General features: G+C 35.9%; 1 protein-coding gene and 1 non-coding gene across 2 annotated transcripts in view; both read right to left on the reverse strand.

The window, feature by feature from the left end:
* Tmem214 (Transmembrane protein 214) overlaps positions 1 to 16,737 on the reverse strand; it is a 367,830-nt gene that overhangs the window by 189,411 nt on the left and 161,682 nt on the right. Inside the window, exon 6 of the mRNA XM_090410284.1 lies at positions 1,234 to 1,339. Coding sequence (XP_090266410.1) covers positions 1,234 to 1,339 — 106 coding nt within the window. The remainder of the gene's footprint in view (positions 1 to 1,233; positions 1,340 to 16,737) is intronic.
* Positions 14,726 to 15,023, reverse strand: LOC150095292 (signal recognition particle RNA). Its single transcript, XR_016550106.1, has one exon.

Raw genomic sequence — 16,737 nt, forward strand, 5'->3', positions numbered from 1 at the left:
CAACTACCGTTCTCTATACCTCCCTACTCGATTCTGTTTTTACTTACGTTTTCATATCTACTCCTTCCTTTTTCCCGCCAAAAACTGGTTCTCACCGGTTTAGCTCACATCAACTTCACCTTGTGCATAGTATATAGAGTAAACACGCGCTAACTAAAAATAACATTATTTCTCATAGCAACCAATCAAGTGATATCACAAAGAATCATCTGGATATATCAAAATTACATATATTACAGTTTCTAACATTATATTAAAGGAATTAAATTCACAAAATTAATGATATTTTAATACACAGCTTTCCATAACTGTAATTTATCCCAAACATATATAAATAAATAAATATCAATTAACATAACTTGAAGAAATTACATAAATAAATTTACGAACATGAGACTTAGTTTAAAAATAAACAAATATTGCTCAGGGAATGGCAGATTATGTTGGACTCTGAATGATATATTAACAATTTCCATTTCTCTTCATTCAGAATCCAACAAAGGCTTACTCTTCCTCTGAAAAATTTTTTCTTAAGAAAAAATTTTTCAGAGGAAGAGTAAACTAAATGTTAGTAACACAGGTTATTAAATTAGTTTTAGAGGATACCTGAAAAAAAAATTTTTTTTTTCCAATACATGCAGGAGAGGTGGCAGCAAGGGAAGGCGGGGGGGGGGGGGGGGGGGTCACCCATGAAGGATGGATATATATATATATATAGTGGTTTTGCCAGAGATAGAAAGTGTAGAGTGGGTTACCAGAAGTGGTCATGAATACTTTGTCAGAAAGGGAGTTTAACAAGAGATATGACAATTACTGTGTGAATAATGGTAGTGCAATCCTACCAATGATGAGATTTTGGACTTCAAACATGAAGTCCAAAATCTCATTGTCAAGAATCGTGTTAGGCTTAGTTGCTAGTTAGAACTACTCATGTTGAATATTTAATGAAAGAAAAACAACACAAAGAATAAAGAAAAAATAGCAGCTAAATCTTGCCAATATTTTCTCAGTGACATAAACGTTTTCAGGGAGTACAATATGTTACAAACTGTAACAAATACACAAGCAACAACAGAAAATAAACTAAAACTTAAGGCTTTAAGTTTTACTTTACTTTATAAAAACTAGTCTAGAGTCCTAGATTGTGTAACTGGGGATGCCTAAGAATTATTGTTTAACATATTTTTTGAAGAAAGTAAGAAATTCACAATGCAGTTAAAACATAACACTAACCTTGAAGTCCAGATTTCAAATTACAGTTGCCTACTTGTCCTACTGCCCAAAGAATAGACAGACAGACATTTTGACGGTTTTTAAAAGATGTGCGAAGATCACTACACTGAAATAAACAATGAGATTAAACTATACCAAATATATTCACAAAACTGAATTTTTTTCCTGAGTAAAAGAACCTCATACTTTTGCATGCATGTGTGGTCATTTTACTCAGAAAAAAAAATAGTAGTATTCCTGCAACAGTCACTGAATATATAGCCGTAAGTTACATATAAATACAGGTACACAGATCTACCGAAATTACTAAACTGGCACATTTAAATAAAATTTGTTTTGTTCCCAGCTAAGAAACAGAGCAGCTTCTTAGTTATCATCTGTACTATAGCTACAAAAAACATTACATGCTAGTAAAACAGAATGATCATATAAAACAAACTTTACACTAATACTGCAAAGCAGTGAAGCTTGCTCAGAACTTCAATGATAGAAATAAAGCAAAGCTTTATTTCTATCAGTTCTATCATTTCTATCAGAAATAACTACACAAAAGAAAGCTGTGTGAGTGTTTAACAAGATTAATTCTCCAAAGTAAGAGAAATTAATTATCATTATTATTATTCGACATACCAAAGACTCATCGAGAGCGGGCACCAACTCCAGAACTCTCTGTCTCCACCACTCAAATCCACCAACCACAGCTAACTGCAACTACCATCATCATCTACGGCCCACCACCACCACCACCAGTAATTTCACAAACAATCAGAAACACCCATACCTATGGCAGGATTCGAATCTACAGCCTTTTGGCTGGAGAGCAGATACGCTAGCCACTCAACCAACAGGCCGGCAATTAAGATTTTTTTTTTTTTAATTAAGAATTAAGACTTTTTAATTAGGTTTGGTTAATATAATAGAACCTCACAGCATTTTTTTTTTGTGTGTGCGTGTGTGTGTGTGTGTGTGTGTGTGTGTGTGGTCTTTCTAGTCATAAGCAGATTTTATAAAGGCTATTAGCTAGTTTTGGTGTGGTGTGTCCTGAGCATGGAATAAATCTCATGATGAGCAAGACAATCACACTGACTCTTGTCATCTATATAACCCACATGGTGTTGTAAGCAAATAAATGCTATCCTCCATGTCTGACCATGATACAATAATTTATAAAAACAAGGAACCCAATACTTCTGCATTTGATAGTGGATAAAGCTTGTCTTTAGGAGAATGCAGTAAACTGTCTTGCCAACCAAATGGAAGGTCATGTTGTAGATTTAAAGAAGACAGAAATCTGGCTAACTTATTTGAAAAATCTTGGGCACCCAGGACAGAGACCTTATGGATGTTTTCTTGACAGGATCAAGAATGAGGTCAATCAGTTGTTTATGATCTTTTTTAAGTTGAGAGTTGGAAAGAAAATTGGATTTAATGTGTTAAATTCTTGTTCCAAGAAAAAAAGTGCTTATCATCAAAACAAACAGGGAGAATTGCACTCCCACAATTATCATCCTTTTCAAAGGATGATAGGCATGGAATATAACATCTATCCTTTGATACTGGTTTCCTTTCAGTATATTATATTATAAACTAAACAAAATTCTACAAGAGGAGGCTAGTGTTCTAGGTTAAACTAAGTTAATCATTTGAATATTAGAATTTGTTCTGGGGTGGGGGATCCAAAGTTTAGAAATCTGATAGTACAACCTATTACAAACTTCCATCAACTCCAAGTGATAAAAAAAATTACTCAAAAAATGCAGTCCCATGGTCCTAAATCAACAAAAATCTCTCCTTAACCTTTTTAGCCCCAATCCCTGATTACCTAAAATTCATAAACCTAATAACCCTCTCCAACCCATTGATTTCTCCTCCTATAAAGTAGACAAAAAAATTAGCAAAATTTGTAACCCCTCCCTTAGTCGCCACACTTCTCATATAAAAAATTAAACTTGCACATTCTATGTCGCAAAGCTGACTGCAACCAGACAGGTCCACAGATGATAAATAGTGGATAATCCCCAGATATCGAAGGGATAGCTGCAAGGTTAAGCAGAGTAGCTTGATGAATAAGCAGTCCCCAACCAACTGTTGTTGGTTGGGGACTGCTTATGAAAGCCATCATGAAAGGGGAGAAGAGAATGGAGCAGCCCTTAGCATGTCCTTTCAAACCAAAAAACCATAGAACTCTAAGATGACAATGTGATATGGCATCCTGGCTGCCATTAAATAAGAATGACCCTGGGGAGGTGCCTAAAGATTAATTGCAGTGACTGTCCACGGATAAGGGTGCAGCTGCTCCATGTCAGTAACAACCTTTCAGAAACTGGGGATAGCCTGCATTGGCCCCTGGCTATGAAAGTATCAACTTTTGACTAATACCTTGCCTAAGAGTCTAAAGCCAACAATGGCATCCTAGACACTACAAGAAATCAGCATGTGCGCACACACATAATCAAAGCAGACATACCAGTCAAGAAGGTTTAGAGGGCTATGTTCGCAAAGTCCATTACGGTCTCCAAATCATTTCTATCACCTTAAAAATCAGCAAAAACAGCCAAACAACAACAACAAAAACTGCCTGACATCCTCCAGCTGAGCATCGAGGGATTTACTAGATCAAAAATGAGAAATACTAAATAATATCCTTCGAAGACACAATGTAGACATTGTTGCTCTACAAGAAACTCTAGCCACACCTCACAAGAAAATATTACCATTCCTAGGCTACATCCTTCTCACAGATAAACTTGATGAAAGATGTGACCTGGCAATCTACACAAAAAAAAAATCTGGAAAGCATCTCTGAATCTGTAGGACATTTACAAAATGTCCTAAAAAGTTAGTATCTGCTTGCATAACCTCTCAATCTACAAGGTACATAAGCTCCTCTAGTCAACTGGCCAAACCCTGCACTACCTCAGCCAGCCCATTCTGGCATTATCCTCTAGGATTTCAACTGCACAATATATTATGGGAATACAGTAATGACAGCAACCCAGGCCTGCAACTGATAGACTTAATTGATAACAAACAACCTCCACTTCCTCTATGACAGCAAGTAACCTGGAGCGGTTAAATCTGGAACATGGATCAGAGACTACCCCTGACCTCTGCTTTACCACCAATGACACAGAAAGAACTCCTCTCACCTTAATCCATTAAGTATTGCCTCCTTTTCCCTACATCCAGCACAGACTTGCTTAATTACTGTAGTACTTATAATCTTCAGAATTAACAGCTTCCTAGTAATACCTAATGGAATCTCAGAAAAACAAACTGGCCAAAATTCACTGAATTTATTGAAAATAACATCAATCTAATTCCACCTGCATTTGATAAATATAAGTGATTCATTAAAATCCTCATAGCATCTGGCAAATTTCAGTTGACCACCATGATGCCATGGTGGTCAACTGAAAGTAGTAGTATTCTGGCAGAACACAAACAGAACCATCCTGACACTGCCTTCTGCCATCTGTAATGCCTTTAGATGATGGTAGAAGAGCTCACTGTCATGAAGACCTGAACTTTACTAGATCAAGTTATAAGGCTTGATTACCACTCTGTCGACTGGAAGACAGCAGCACTCCAAACAGAACTAAAGGAGTAGAGTATTGCAAAAATCTTAGCACAAAAAAAGCTAAACCCAAAATTCCCATACATATCAAAAAACGGATTCATTGTCTTTACTGAAACGTTTTCTCATCACATTCTACTTCTATAGCAAACTCAAATCTAATAACTCTAGATGAAACTGATGCAGTCCTCAAACTAACTAAAACAGGTAAAGCCTCTGGTGTTGATAGCATCTGTCTAGATATTCTTATTCATAAAGAGCAAAACCTTGGTTATCTAATTTCTCCTCATTAATAAATGATAAATGATTCCCAAAACTTTGCCATGAATCAAAGATAACAGCCTTGCCAAAACCCACCCAGTCAACTGATGACACGAACAGCTACTGCCCTATAGCTGTTCTGTACTCCTTAGAAACTTTTTGAAAGGATTATCCTTGCTAGGATTTCTCCAAAAATAGTAGCTATCTTACCCAATGAACAGGCATATTTAGACCTGGCCAAAGCTGCTGGGACCAGATCCCGGGCCCTTAAAACCTACATAGAAACTAGATATCAAAATGATTTAAAAAATGGGCCTAATATCAGCACACTATGCAAAAAAGGTTTACTGTATAAAAGAGCCAAAATAATCTACTGTCCAAAAACTCAAGCTCCTATAACAAATGCTCTCCACTAGAAAAATAAAGGTTCATCTAAATTCACAAAAAAAAAGAACATTTATCCCACAGGATAGACAGACACACGTGGATCTGTCCACACCCCAGCTCTATTCAACTTGTACACAAGTGACATGTCCACAACAGCCAGTTGAAAGTTTATCTATGTTGATGACATAACAATCACCACTCAGCTATATCTTCCAAGGCTCTGAGGAAATACTGAGAAAAGATCTGAGCTCACAGGAAAACTACTTTAAAACTTGAGGACTCTCCTCTAACTCCAGCAAAACTGTTGTTTTGGCTTTCTGCCTAAATAATCAAGAGGCTCACAGAAAACCAAAAATAAACTTCAGCAACAGGACTCTAATTTATGAAAGAAACCCTTGATACCTTGGTGTCAAACTTGATGGCAGCATTACATATCAACATCATCAGAAAAAAAATTAAGTTAAAGATATCTCCCAAGAATAACAACATAACAAGCTCACAGGCACAACTTGGGATTGTAATACTTCGACTCTTAGAACATTAGCCCTGGTTCTGGTCTTCCCAATGCCAAGGCTGCTGGAGCCAAAGTCACAACACTTATGAACACACAAGCTCAACAATAACCATTTTTGGTACCCTTAAGGTTTACTCCCCCTTCTATGGTTGCCTGTTCTTTCCCACATCACTCCTCCATGCTTCTGAAGAGAAGAAGCTACCATCAAAGAAATAAATATTTCTTTCTCTCTCCTTTCTCCTCTCTTAGAGAATTTTTATATGGAACATTTTGATCATTCAAGTACCCCACACATATTTTAATAATTGACTTGCTTTCAAAATTATACTATTTGAAATTAGATTTTAAGATATAACCAGATGCATTATTTCCCTCTCACTTTACAGTAATGGGATATACTTTAATGCCGTCTAATACTAATACAGTGGTATCTCGACTTATGAACTTAATTCATTCCTGATCCCAGTTCGTATCTCAAAAAGTATATATCTCAAAACCCAATTTTCCATTATATCTTATGGGAAATCAATTAATCTGTTCCCAGATTCAAAAATAAAATAAAATAAATTCAAAAAATAAAAAAAAGCAATTCTCAACTAAATGAAGAAAATGCAAAGAAATGGAGGAGTGAGAAGGAGCATTTTTACACTATAAATATGCATTTTGTATACCATTACATATTAATTTTTATTTATGAAATCTTTGGTTTTACATGATTAGTATGAAAATCATCTTCCATTAAATTGTAAAAAAAAAAAAAAAAAAATCAATTCTTGTGGCTGGTTTTGTGGTTCAGGAGTTAGATTTGTTGTCATCAGTTGCTTCTTTTTGTCTCTTAGGTGAGGGAGGTTTAAAAAAACCTATCCAACATTGACTGAATCTGTCGTTTCCTAACACCCTTCTAAAGTGATTAATGACATTGTCATTGAAGATATTGGTGGCTCTAGAAACAACACCTTGATTTGGATGCCACTTGCTAACCAATTCTTGCAATTCGCCCCAGTGCTGCAATATGTTTTTTACGTCACTTGTTGGAATTGCTCCCTTTTTGTTGCTGTCATCTTCGTTCTCTGAAGATATTTGCTTTTCCTCCTCATCCCTTTCTTTTTCCTGCTCTCTTCTTAACTCCTGTAGATGTTCAGTGGTCAGTACAATGTTGTGCGCCTCTACATCTGCTTCAACACCTTCCAAATGCATGGTCTTGTCCAGGGAGACACCTATAGATACAATGTCAATTTCGCTTTCAAGTCTTTCCAATGCAATTTCTCGGACAAAGTCGGGCCATAACTTTTTCCAGACTGATTTTAGAGTTCTCACAAAAACATCTTAACTAATAAGATGCAAACAATGAAGAATATTGAAGCGATTCTTCCAGAATTCCCTGGGGGATAATTCTGTGTCGGTGATAACTTTGAAACAGAGCTTTGGTATAAAGCTTTTTGAAGTTTATAACGTATTCATCCATTGGTTGTAGGAGTGGTGTGGTATTAGGAGGCAGGAACTTAATTTTGATGAAATTAAACTCTTCATTCAAATCTTCTTCCAACTGCGGTAGATGTGCTGGAGCATTGTCCATTATAAGAACTTTCTCAGGCAGACCCTATTCTTGTAGATACAATTTCACTGTGGGAGCAAAGACCTCTGTCATCCACTCACAGAAGTATTGCCTGGTAACCCAGGCTCTGCTGTTACCTCTCCACATAATGCTGAGTTTGTGCCTGTTAACTTTCTGCTTTTTAAAGACAGGATTTTCAGAGTGGTAAACCAACAGAGGTTTTATCTTCAGGTCACCACTGGCATTGGCACAAAAAAGCAAAGTTAGTCTATTTTTCATTGGCTTGTGTCCTGGCAATGCCATATCCTCCTTAGTGATGAACGTTCTCGTACGCATTTTCTTTCAGAAAATGCCCAGTTTCATCACAGTTGAAAACTTTTTCTGGTCTGTAACCTTCTGACTCCATCAATTTCTGAAATTCCTTCACGAACCTTTCAGTGGCTTCTTTATCAGCACTAGCACCTTTTCCATGTCTAACAACATTATGGATACTGGTTCTATTCTTGAATTTCTACCATCCTTAGCTAGCTTTAAACTCTTTGCCAATGTCTTTGCTACTGCTAGTGGATGGCAAGTTCTGCGAAAGATCTTTGTAAATAGTTTGAGCTTGTAAACAGATCGTGTTTTGAGATACACTATCTCCTTTTAGTTGCATATTATTAATCCAGACAAGTAAAGCTTCCATTTCTTCCATAACTTTATTTCTTCGAGATGACACGATAGATAGATAATACTTTGGTCACATCCAGTTCCTTGTAAAAATCACAATTGTAGCTATGGTGGATTTGGACAAGTCGTTATATTGCTTGCACAGATCACTTTCTTTGCCCGACTCTTTCTCATATTTTTCTACAATCTCTACTGTGATTTTCTTCTTCTCTTCTTTCTTAGTTTTCTTTAGCCCCATGTTGAAAATAATATGCTGATCAGTGAAATGACCTTATCTGGTAGATTATTCAGAAAATAAACGTGAAGCTATAATAAAACATGTCATCACTTATAAAAAGAAATACATACAGTACATATATAAATACAAACCTAAAAAAATCTGCATGAAGTGTATAGTTTGTTTACACAAATACTGGTATATAGATACACAAAAAAGCAAATACATGCAACATTCGTCATATTTCAGATAAATACAATTCATAACAATAATCGTTACACTCGAGACGGTTCAGCACACGCTCAGCTAAACATGCATAAAAAAGTTTAAAAAACATATAATGAAGAACAGGCTTTAGTTCACTTGAAAAGAAAAGCATCATGGTTCGTATCTAGAGGTCAAAATGGGATACGAAAAAAGTTCATATGTCGAGCGGTTCGTAAGTCGAGGTACCACTGTACTATGTTACGAAATTTATTTTTCCTAAGGAAATTCACTTGTCTTTGTCTACTAACACTGGCATATATTTCTGCAGAATCTTTCTTGTAAGATATTGAGTTGCAATTTATTGTTATTTAAACAACCTATGTTAATAAAGGGTGCTTAAGGGTCAAAGCTGTATAACTGAGAGGAGACCTCCACATAGCCTTTAAAGGAATGCGGATAACCGACCAGAGCTTCTGACCTAATGTACAATCCTCACCTTCTCGTGGTGCACCCTGCTGGGTATCTACCTGGATACTGAACGAAGGAGGATGGGATGGCAATTTGGGATTTAGCAGACCAAATTGTATTCCTATTGGTTAAACCAAAATACAAAATGATGGTACAACATGACAAAATTTCATGCCGGCTGGGACGTGACGTCACCAGGTTAAACAAGGCGCCCGTTGTTTTCACCAGGGAACCAGGAAGAACAGCGAAAAGTCAGCTACTGAAACAAATCTGAAAACACACCCCAACTCAACATCACCAGAGTTAAAGATCGGTACTATCAACATAAGAAGCCTGATTGGCAAAGAAATGGAGCTAGCGGAGGAATTAGATAAGTACCAGATCGACATAATAGAGGTGACTGAAACAAAAAAGACAAAAACTGGTGAGATCTTTCTGAGCAATAAATACAAAATGTTATATTCAGGCAATGACAATCAAGGAAAAGAAGGAGTAGACATAGTATTCAACACAAAATACAAGGCTAATCTTCTTGAATGGCAGGCAGTGTCAAGTAGAGTGATTTGGGCAAATATCAGAATGGGGAATTGAACAATGAGGCTTATTTGTGCCTATTGGTCCCACAGAAGGTTCTACTAAGGTAGAAGTGAAGGAATTTTTTGAGGCTCTAGAGAAAGCTACTGACACAATGAAAAAGGAAAAGTTGGTCCTTATTGGGGATCTAAATAGCAGAGTAGGAAGTGATTGTCAGATATACTAAAATGTTTTGGGAAAATTTCGAGAAAAGAGCAAAGCTAATAATAATGGCAAATATCTGTTGGATTTCTGCAAAGGACATGGACTGGTTATTACTAACACTATGTTCCAACATAAAAATGTGCACAAGTTCACATGGAGAGAAGAGGCAAGGAATAAGAAAAGTCTCATTGACTATGTTATTGTTGATAGTGATGTATTCTTCCTGGTGCAGGACACCAGAGTGTACAGAGGATTTGAAATTGGAAGTGATCACTATTTAGTCTTGAGCAGGATAAAATTGAATTTCATATTGAAAAGAATGACGTGTAAGAAAGTTTTAAAGCGAATAAAAGCTGAGCAGCTCTCAGATGTGAACTGTAGACTAAAATACACAAAGATTATTGAAGGAAAATGAAAGAGTTTGAGAACAGGAACGAAACCTTGGAGATTCAGTGGCAAGCCTTGAAGAAAACCCTGATTGATTCAGCTAGAGAGGCATGTGGTGAAATTCTCTGCAAGGATAGAAAAATTAGAACTTCATAGTGGACGCAGGAAGTTAAAGAGCAGTGAAGGAAAAGAAGAAAGAATATCAAAAATCCCTGGCAAATAAGTCAGCTTGTACTCTTAGAGAATATAGAGACAAATGTAAGAAAGCTAAACACTGTGTAAAACTAGCTAAACAAAAGTCATGGGAGGAATTTGGCAAGAACATAGAAAATAAATATCAAAATATTCTAGCAGTTGTTGAAGAAGCTTAGGAATGGAGGAAAGAGTGCTGTAAAAGGAGTTGAGATGATAAAGGTGACATGAAAACGGGAGAAAAAGATATCCTTGAAATATGGAGTAATTACTTTGAAAAACTGCTAAATAAAACAAGCAGTGATGACAGCACAGTGGTAAAAAACATTGACCAGGCATGCAGTCAGGAATACATATCCATACTTGAAGTAGAAAAAGCCATCAAAGTCTTGAAATGTGGAAAGGCAGCAGGAGTAGATGATATTTGACCAGAAATGCTGAAGTATGGTGGTATAAAAGTCTTACAGTGGCTGCACTGTATATTTCAGAAAGCCTGGACAGAGGGACGAATTCCCGATGATTGGAGTAGAGCTTTCATAGTACCCACATATAAAAAGGAAATAAAACTGAATGTGAGAATTACAGAGGTATATCCCTACTGAGTGTTTCTGGTAAGATATATGCAAGTATACTTGAGAAACGGTTGAGAAGAATTGTGGAAGAAAAGCTTGGTGAAGAACAAGCTGGATTCAGGTCAAATAGAGGCTGTCAGGATCAGATCTTCACTTTACGACAAATAGACGAGAAAGCATGGGAATATAACAAAGATCTGCATTTAAGTTTTGTCGATTTGGAAAAGGCATATGACAAGGTGCCAAGAGAGAAGCTATTCAATACGCTAGAGTTATATGGTGTCAATGGGGCATTATATCAAGCAATACTTAGTCTTTATTTGAGTTGTAAGTCAGCAGTTAGAATTGAAGGAAGTACAAGAAGATGGTTTAATGTTAAATCTGGTGTGAGACAAGGATGTACATTATCCCCTCTGTTATTCATTATCTATATGGATCACATTATGAAGGAAAGTGGTATTAAACATGATATCAAAATTGGACATCTTAATATCAGCTCTTTGCTTTATGCGGACGATGTTATACTTCTAAATAAATCCGCTACAAGTCTTCAAGATTCTCTAAATAAATTGAATAATTGTAATAGATATGATATGAAGGTCAGCAATAAAAAGACAAAGGCAATGAAAATAGGTAGAATTGTTGAAAATGTCCACTGTGTTGTGAATGGAGAATCTGTGTAACAAGTAAAACATTTCAGCTACTTAGGCACGATTTTTAGTGAAGAAGGTAAATTAAATATGGAAATAGACAACAGAAGCAACAAAGCTGGTATGGTAGGAAGTCAAATGAATAAAGTCATATGGAATAAGAGAGAAATTAGTCAGAACACTAAATTAGCTGTATATATATAAAACAGTGTTCAAACCAGTTTTAACTTATGGATCTGAGAGCTGGATCAGAAGTAAAACACTTAACCAAAGACTAGAGACCGCAGATATGAGAGTCCTGAGAAAGATTATAGGCATGAACAGATGGCATCAATGGCAATATCATATTAAAAACGAGGATGTTAGGAAAGAACTTGACATTGTCAGCATCCAGGAATGCATTAGCAGAGCTAATCTCTGGTGGTATGGTCACTTAAACAGAATGGGCGAGGAAAGATTAGCAAAACAAGTGTTTTCTGCCAGTTTTGGCAGCAAAACGACCCAGAGGAAGACTAAGATATAGGTGGATTGATATGGTACAAAGTGCCTTAGACAATAGAAATATAAGATCTGATAATGTTGGCGTATTGACAAGTAACAGACTGATTTGGAGGAAAATTGTAGATAGGAAGTTAGTAATGGTGTAAATTTTTCATGTAGTACTATCATATCCTGTACACCCCTTGAGGTTACGTGGCAGGAATTTGATGATGATGATTGTTAATAAAGTTTGCATTATTAAATATTGTTAAACTTTGTCAGTGTAATTTTTACAAAGCCATAATGCTCAGAATTGACAGTCTTCAACAACTATGCTAATTTGACTTCAGCAACTATCAAGACATTTTTATCCTCTGTTTTAATACATTAGAACTGTAAAAAAAAAGACTTTTTCTTACCTCAGGGGTTATTTTCATGTTATTTGTCCTATTCATAGGAGGAAAACTTCAGAAGTTTTAAATGGTAGTTTGTAGTGAAAGTGCACATACATATCTCCAGGAATAATGCAACTCATATCATTAGCTGTGAAATGTCATATACCATGTAACATATTCAAATTGAATACAGATTTCTTAGAGAAGAAAGAATAAAGTTGAGAAGAAATATGAAACTAGAGACCAATCTGAAAGTTTCTTTCATGGTGAACCACAACCACAAAAATATAATATATTTGTTATAGAACATATTTGTTTTAACAACTGGATTACTGAAATATGCTAGCACATAATTTTAACTAGAAATAGAACTTCGTAGCTGTTCAAAAAGAAAACATATTTCTCCAAGTGTTGCTTGCACATTTTTAAACCATTACACATACACTACTGATCAAAAATATCTGGATACCTGCTCATCCCAACTCTCTCTATAATACGAAAGTCATTAATATGGAGTTGGTTCACCCTTTACTGCTATAACAGTCTGCAACCTTCTGGAATGACTTTCCGATGGATTTTGATCAGTTGCACGGTAATTCTCTTCCGCATTTAGTAAGGTTGGTCATTAATGTCAAATGATTTAGTTTGGATCACAATCTGCATTCCAATTCATCTCACAGGTGTTTGATGGGATTGAGATCAAGGCTCTACAGACCAGTCAACATTAGGGAATTTATGCACACTCTGTAACCTTCCTAGCCTGTTCTTAGCCTTTTCATGGTATGCTTGCATAAATCTTTCCTGAAACATTCAATAAGGAATGTACCTTTATAATTCTCACATTCAATTTTATGAATTGGTGCAATGAAACTAATCATCTGAAATTCAGATATCGAGAACAAGTCTTTTGCAGTTTAGTCACTACGAAAGTACAATACCATGCAACTATAGGCACTAATTAGTTCTCAGCGCTCGATATCCTATTTTGCAATATGGGCATATCACTCTTACTTACTTGACATTGACTCTCATTCAAGACAATTTATCTTCACATTAAGTGTAATACATATACTATGGCCACTCAATTTTTCCTGATTCTTGAATAAACAATCTTATACCATTTAGGCAGACCTCAGCTTTTGATCATCTTAGTCTCACTACAAACAACCATGTTGACCAGGTATTTCATAATCTTGTGATAGCTCTACTTCTTTTCCCTTGATGTTTCTTATGCTAATGGTGCCTATCTTCAGCTATGCTCAGGTAAAAGTTGTTTGCAATGTTCCCTTATGTAAACACAATTAAAGTCATGCATAACTGAACTACATTCCAGCTTGCATGTTATTATTATACCATCTTACTATGTTATACCATCATATTATATACGTAGCTGAGTGACTTAACAGATCCCTTGATCACCTGATAAAGACTGCTGGCAACTTAAAAATTCATAATAGCATCTTGCAGAAACTAGCAGGCTTTTCTTGGGATGCAGATGATAGTACATTATGAACAACAGCTTTGGTGTTAGTGTTTCCTACAGCAGAATACTTCTCTTCACTGTGGTTTAAAACTGTTCACACTTCACTGACTGATGTCAATCTCAACCAAGCCATGAGATTTATCTCTGAAACAATAAGATAAACACCAACTCAATTGCTTCCAACACTTGGTAATATCGCACCTCCTCCATTATGAAGGAAAGAGGTTTTAGGGGAATAAAATTGAGAATAACTTGCCTATACAAGAAGATATCTCCTGTACAGCTACTCAGACTGAAATCTAGACAACCTGCATGGAGAACAACTGCTGTGCAAATGTTGTATGAAACCTTTGATATCACATCAAGCCCAGAAACTATACCAGTAGAAACACACCCCTAACATATATCACATTCCTGATCCAATTGCAAGAGTAAAGAGTAAGACCTTCTAAGACATCCATGGTCCATACATAAGTGGATCACAACAGGATTATTATTATTATTATTATTACATGACACCTCTAGGGAGTTCAAGGATTCATTGATGAAGGGCACCTACTCTACAACTCTGTCTCCACCAACTACAATGAACCGCAACTATGCCAATGCCATCTACCACCCACTAACCCCACTAGTTTCACAGATAATCACAAACATCCATGCCCACAGCACGATTAGAACCTACAGACTTTTGGCTGGAGAGCAAATATGATAACCACTCGGCTGACCAGGCCTGCAAAAAAGAATTGGGTTTGGTTATATTGTCTGGCTATTCCTCAATGCCTATTCACAGACGCGATCCCATTAGTGCATGACGAGGAAGCTTTTGCCTGCTGTGTGCCTGCCCTGGGCCAATTCGCTTCTCGTTAGGCAACCTGGTGGCTCTGAGCTCCATTGAAGTCACCATATTGGCACTGTGCTTAGTACAGACATCCGATCAACATGGGAGCATTGGAAAACTGAACTCCAGCTCTCAAAACCATCCACCAGCCCAAGCCTCATAACAGCTGTAATACAAGAGACTGCACAACTCCTGATATCACCTAGGATTTGAGTAATGCAAATAGATACTACACAAATGAAAATGGACTAACTCTCCACACTGGTTGTGGCAATGTAGCCCAGACCATTAACTGTACTGTTAATGACCGTCCTGAAATTTATATGATCATTTTTGATATTAAACCTGAAGCTTTATAATGGATACAGAATCTGACTTTAAACCATGATGCCTTTTCTGTTTAAAAGCTCCACTTGTTTTTTTCTCTTTATATGTACATCTCTCACTAAATAAATATGTACCTACAGCCAATATAGAATATAGTTATGTCCCAAACTGCCAACTATTCACTACTTGTTCAGCAGCCAAGTGCATGCCTAGTAATAGAATACTACAAAAGTGAGAATTAAATGCAAGATCAGACTTGCAAGTCTGTTCTCATTTCTCAAACTATCTGGAAGATGTCATCTCCTAGTTATCTAGCTTTGATCCTTAATAACTATTTATCAATTAAAAATAGATGAACAACATTTATTCTAGCAACTATTCACAAACATAGCTAATAATATGCACCACTAACATACACGCACAAAATTCTACTCACGTATAATACATACCTTTAAATTAGTTTCTTGAGAAAAAAAATTACAGAGATCAAGGATTATTATTCGTGACACCTCCAAGGAGTCCGAAGACTCATCGAGGGAGGACACCTGCTGTACAACTTTCTATCTCCACCGCTACATCGAACCTCTACTACCTATCATCTACATTAGAATCAAGGATTCTCTTCAAGGATTAGGCATTCACCTGTTCTGGCTTCACTGGTCTTTCCATCTTGCAGATGGTCTTCTCCTCTCTTTCTCTTTTCCTTTGGTCTGTATTTATCCACCTCTTTCCACTCTAAACAGATGCTTTTTCCATTTCTCTCTATATTTCTTGATCTTTTTGTTTATTTTGTGAATATCTAGCTCTCTCTTCCAATGTCTTCGTTTTTTATATGGTCCAATTTTGTGCATCCTTTAATTGCTCTTAAAAATCTTATTTCTGAAACTAGTATTTTACGTTCATCTTTCTTTTTAATAGTCCATGCTTCTGAACCACATAACAGAGTTGGCCACTACTTTCTAAAAGATTAGTTGAGTTTCTCATACTGTTTTTTTATTCATTCTCCTTTCAACTGTTCTTTTGTTTTCTTTGAAAATTTTAAATTATATTGTGGGCTTATTTTGTTAAGTCATAAACTGATTTTTGAAGGTCATCTTCATGCTTTATACGGTAATCTGATCATCTGCATAGAGGATTGTACTGATAACAGTTCTTCTGGTTAACCAGAAACCTTGTTTTATTGTTGTTTTCCATATTTTAATAATCTGATCAATATATATATATATATTGAATAGAGTTGGAAATAAGCTACATCCCTGTTTAATGCATTGATTAATTTCAATCTCTTCTGTTAATAATTAACTGAATAAATTAATTTATTTATTTATTCAGATAATTTAACTGAATTTTTGTATCTTTATATAAACTTTGTATAGCTTGTACCAAATGTAATGGATATCTTTATTTTATTTATTTTTTCATCATACAGGTAACCCCTCATATAACACGATACTTATACAATGCAGTCTACAAACTGTAGTAACCCTTTATCTTTTCATGTTTTTCACCATGCGACTTGAAAATCAAATTTTATCTTCATTAAATTTATGTCTGCCCGTATCGCACAGGCAGTTATAAGTAGCA

The sequence above is a fragment of the Typopeltis vanoorti genome, chromosome 20, assembly GCF_054136105.1.
Source record: "Typopeltis vanoorti isolate ZY-2024b chromosome 20, IOZ_Tvanoo_1.0, whole genome shotgun sequence".
NCBI lineage: Eukaryota > Metazoa > Arthropoda > Arachnida > Uropygi > Thelyphonidae > Typopeltis > Typopeltis vanoorti.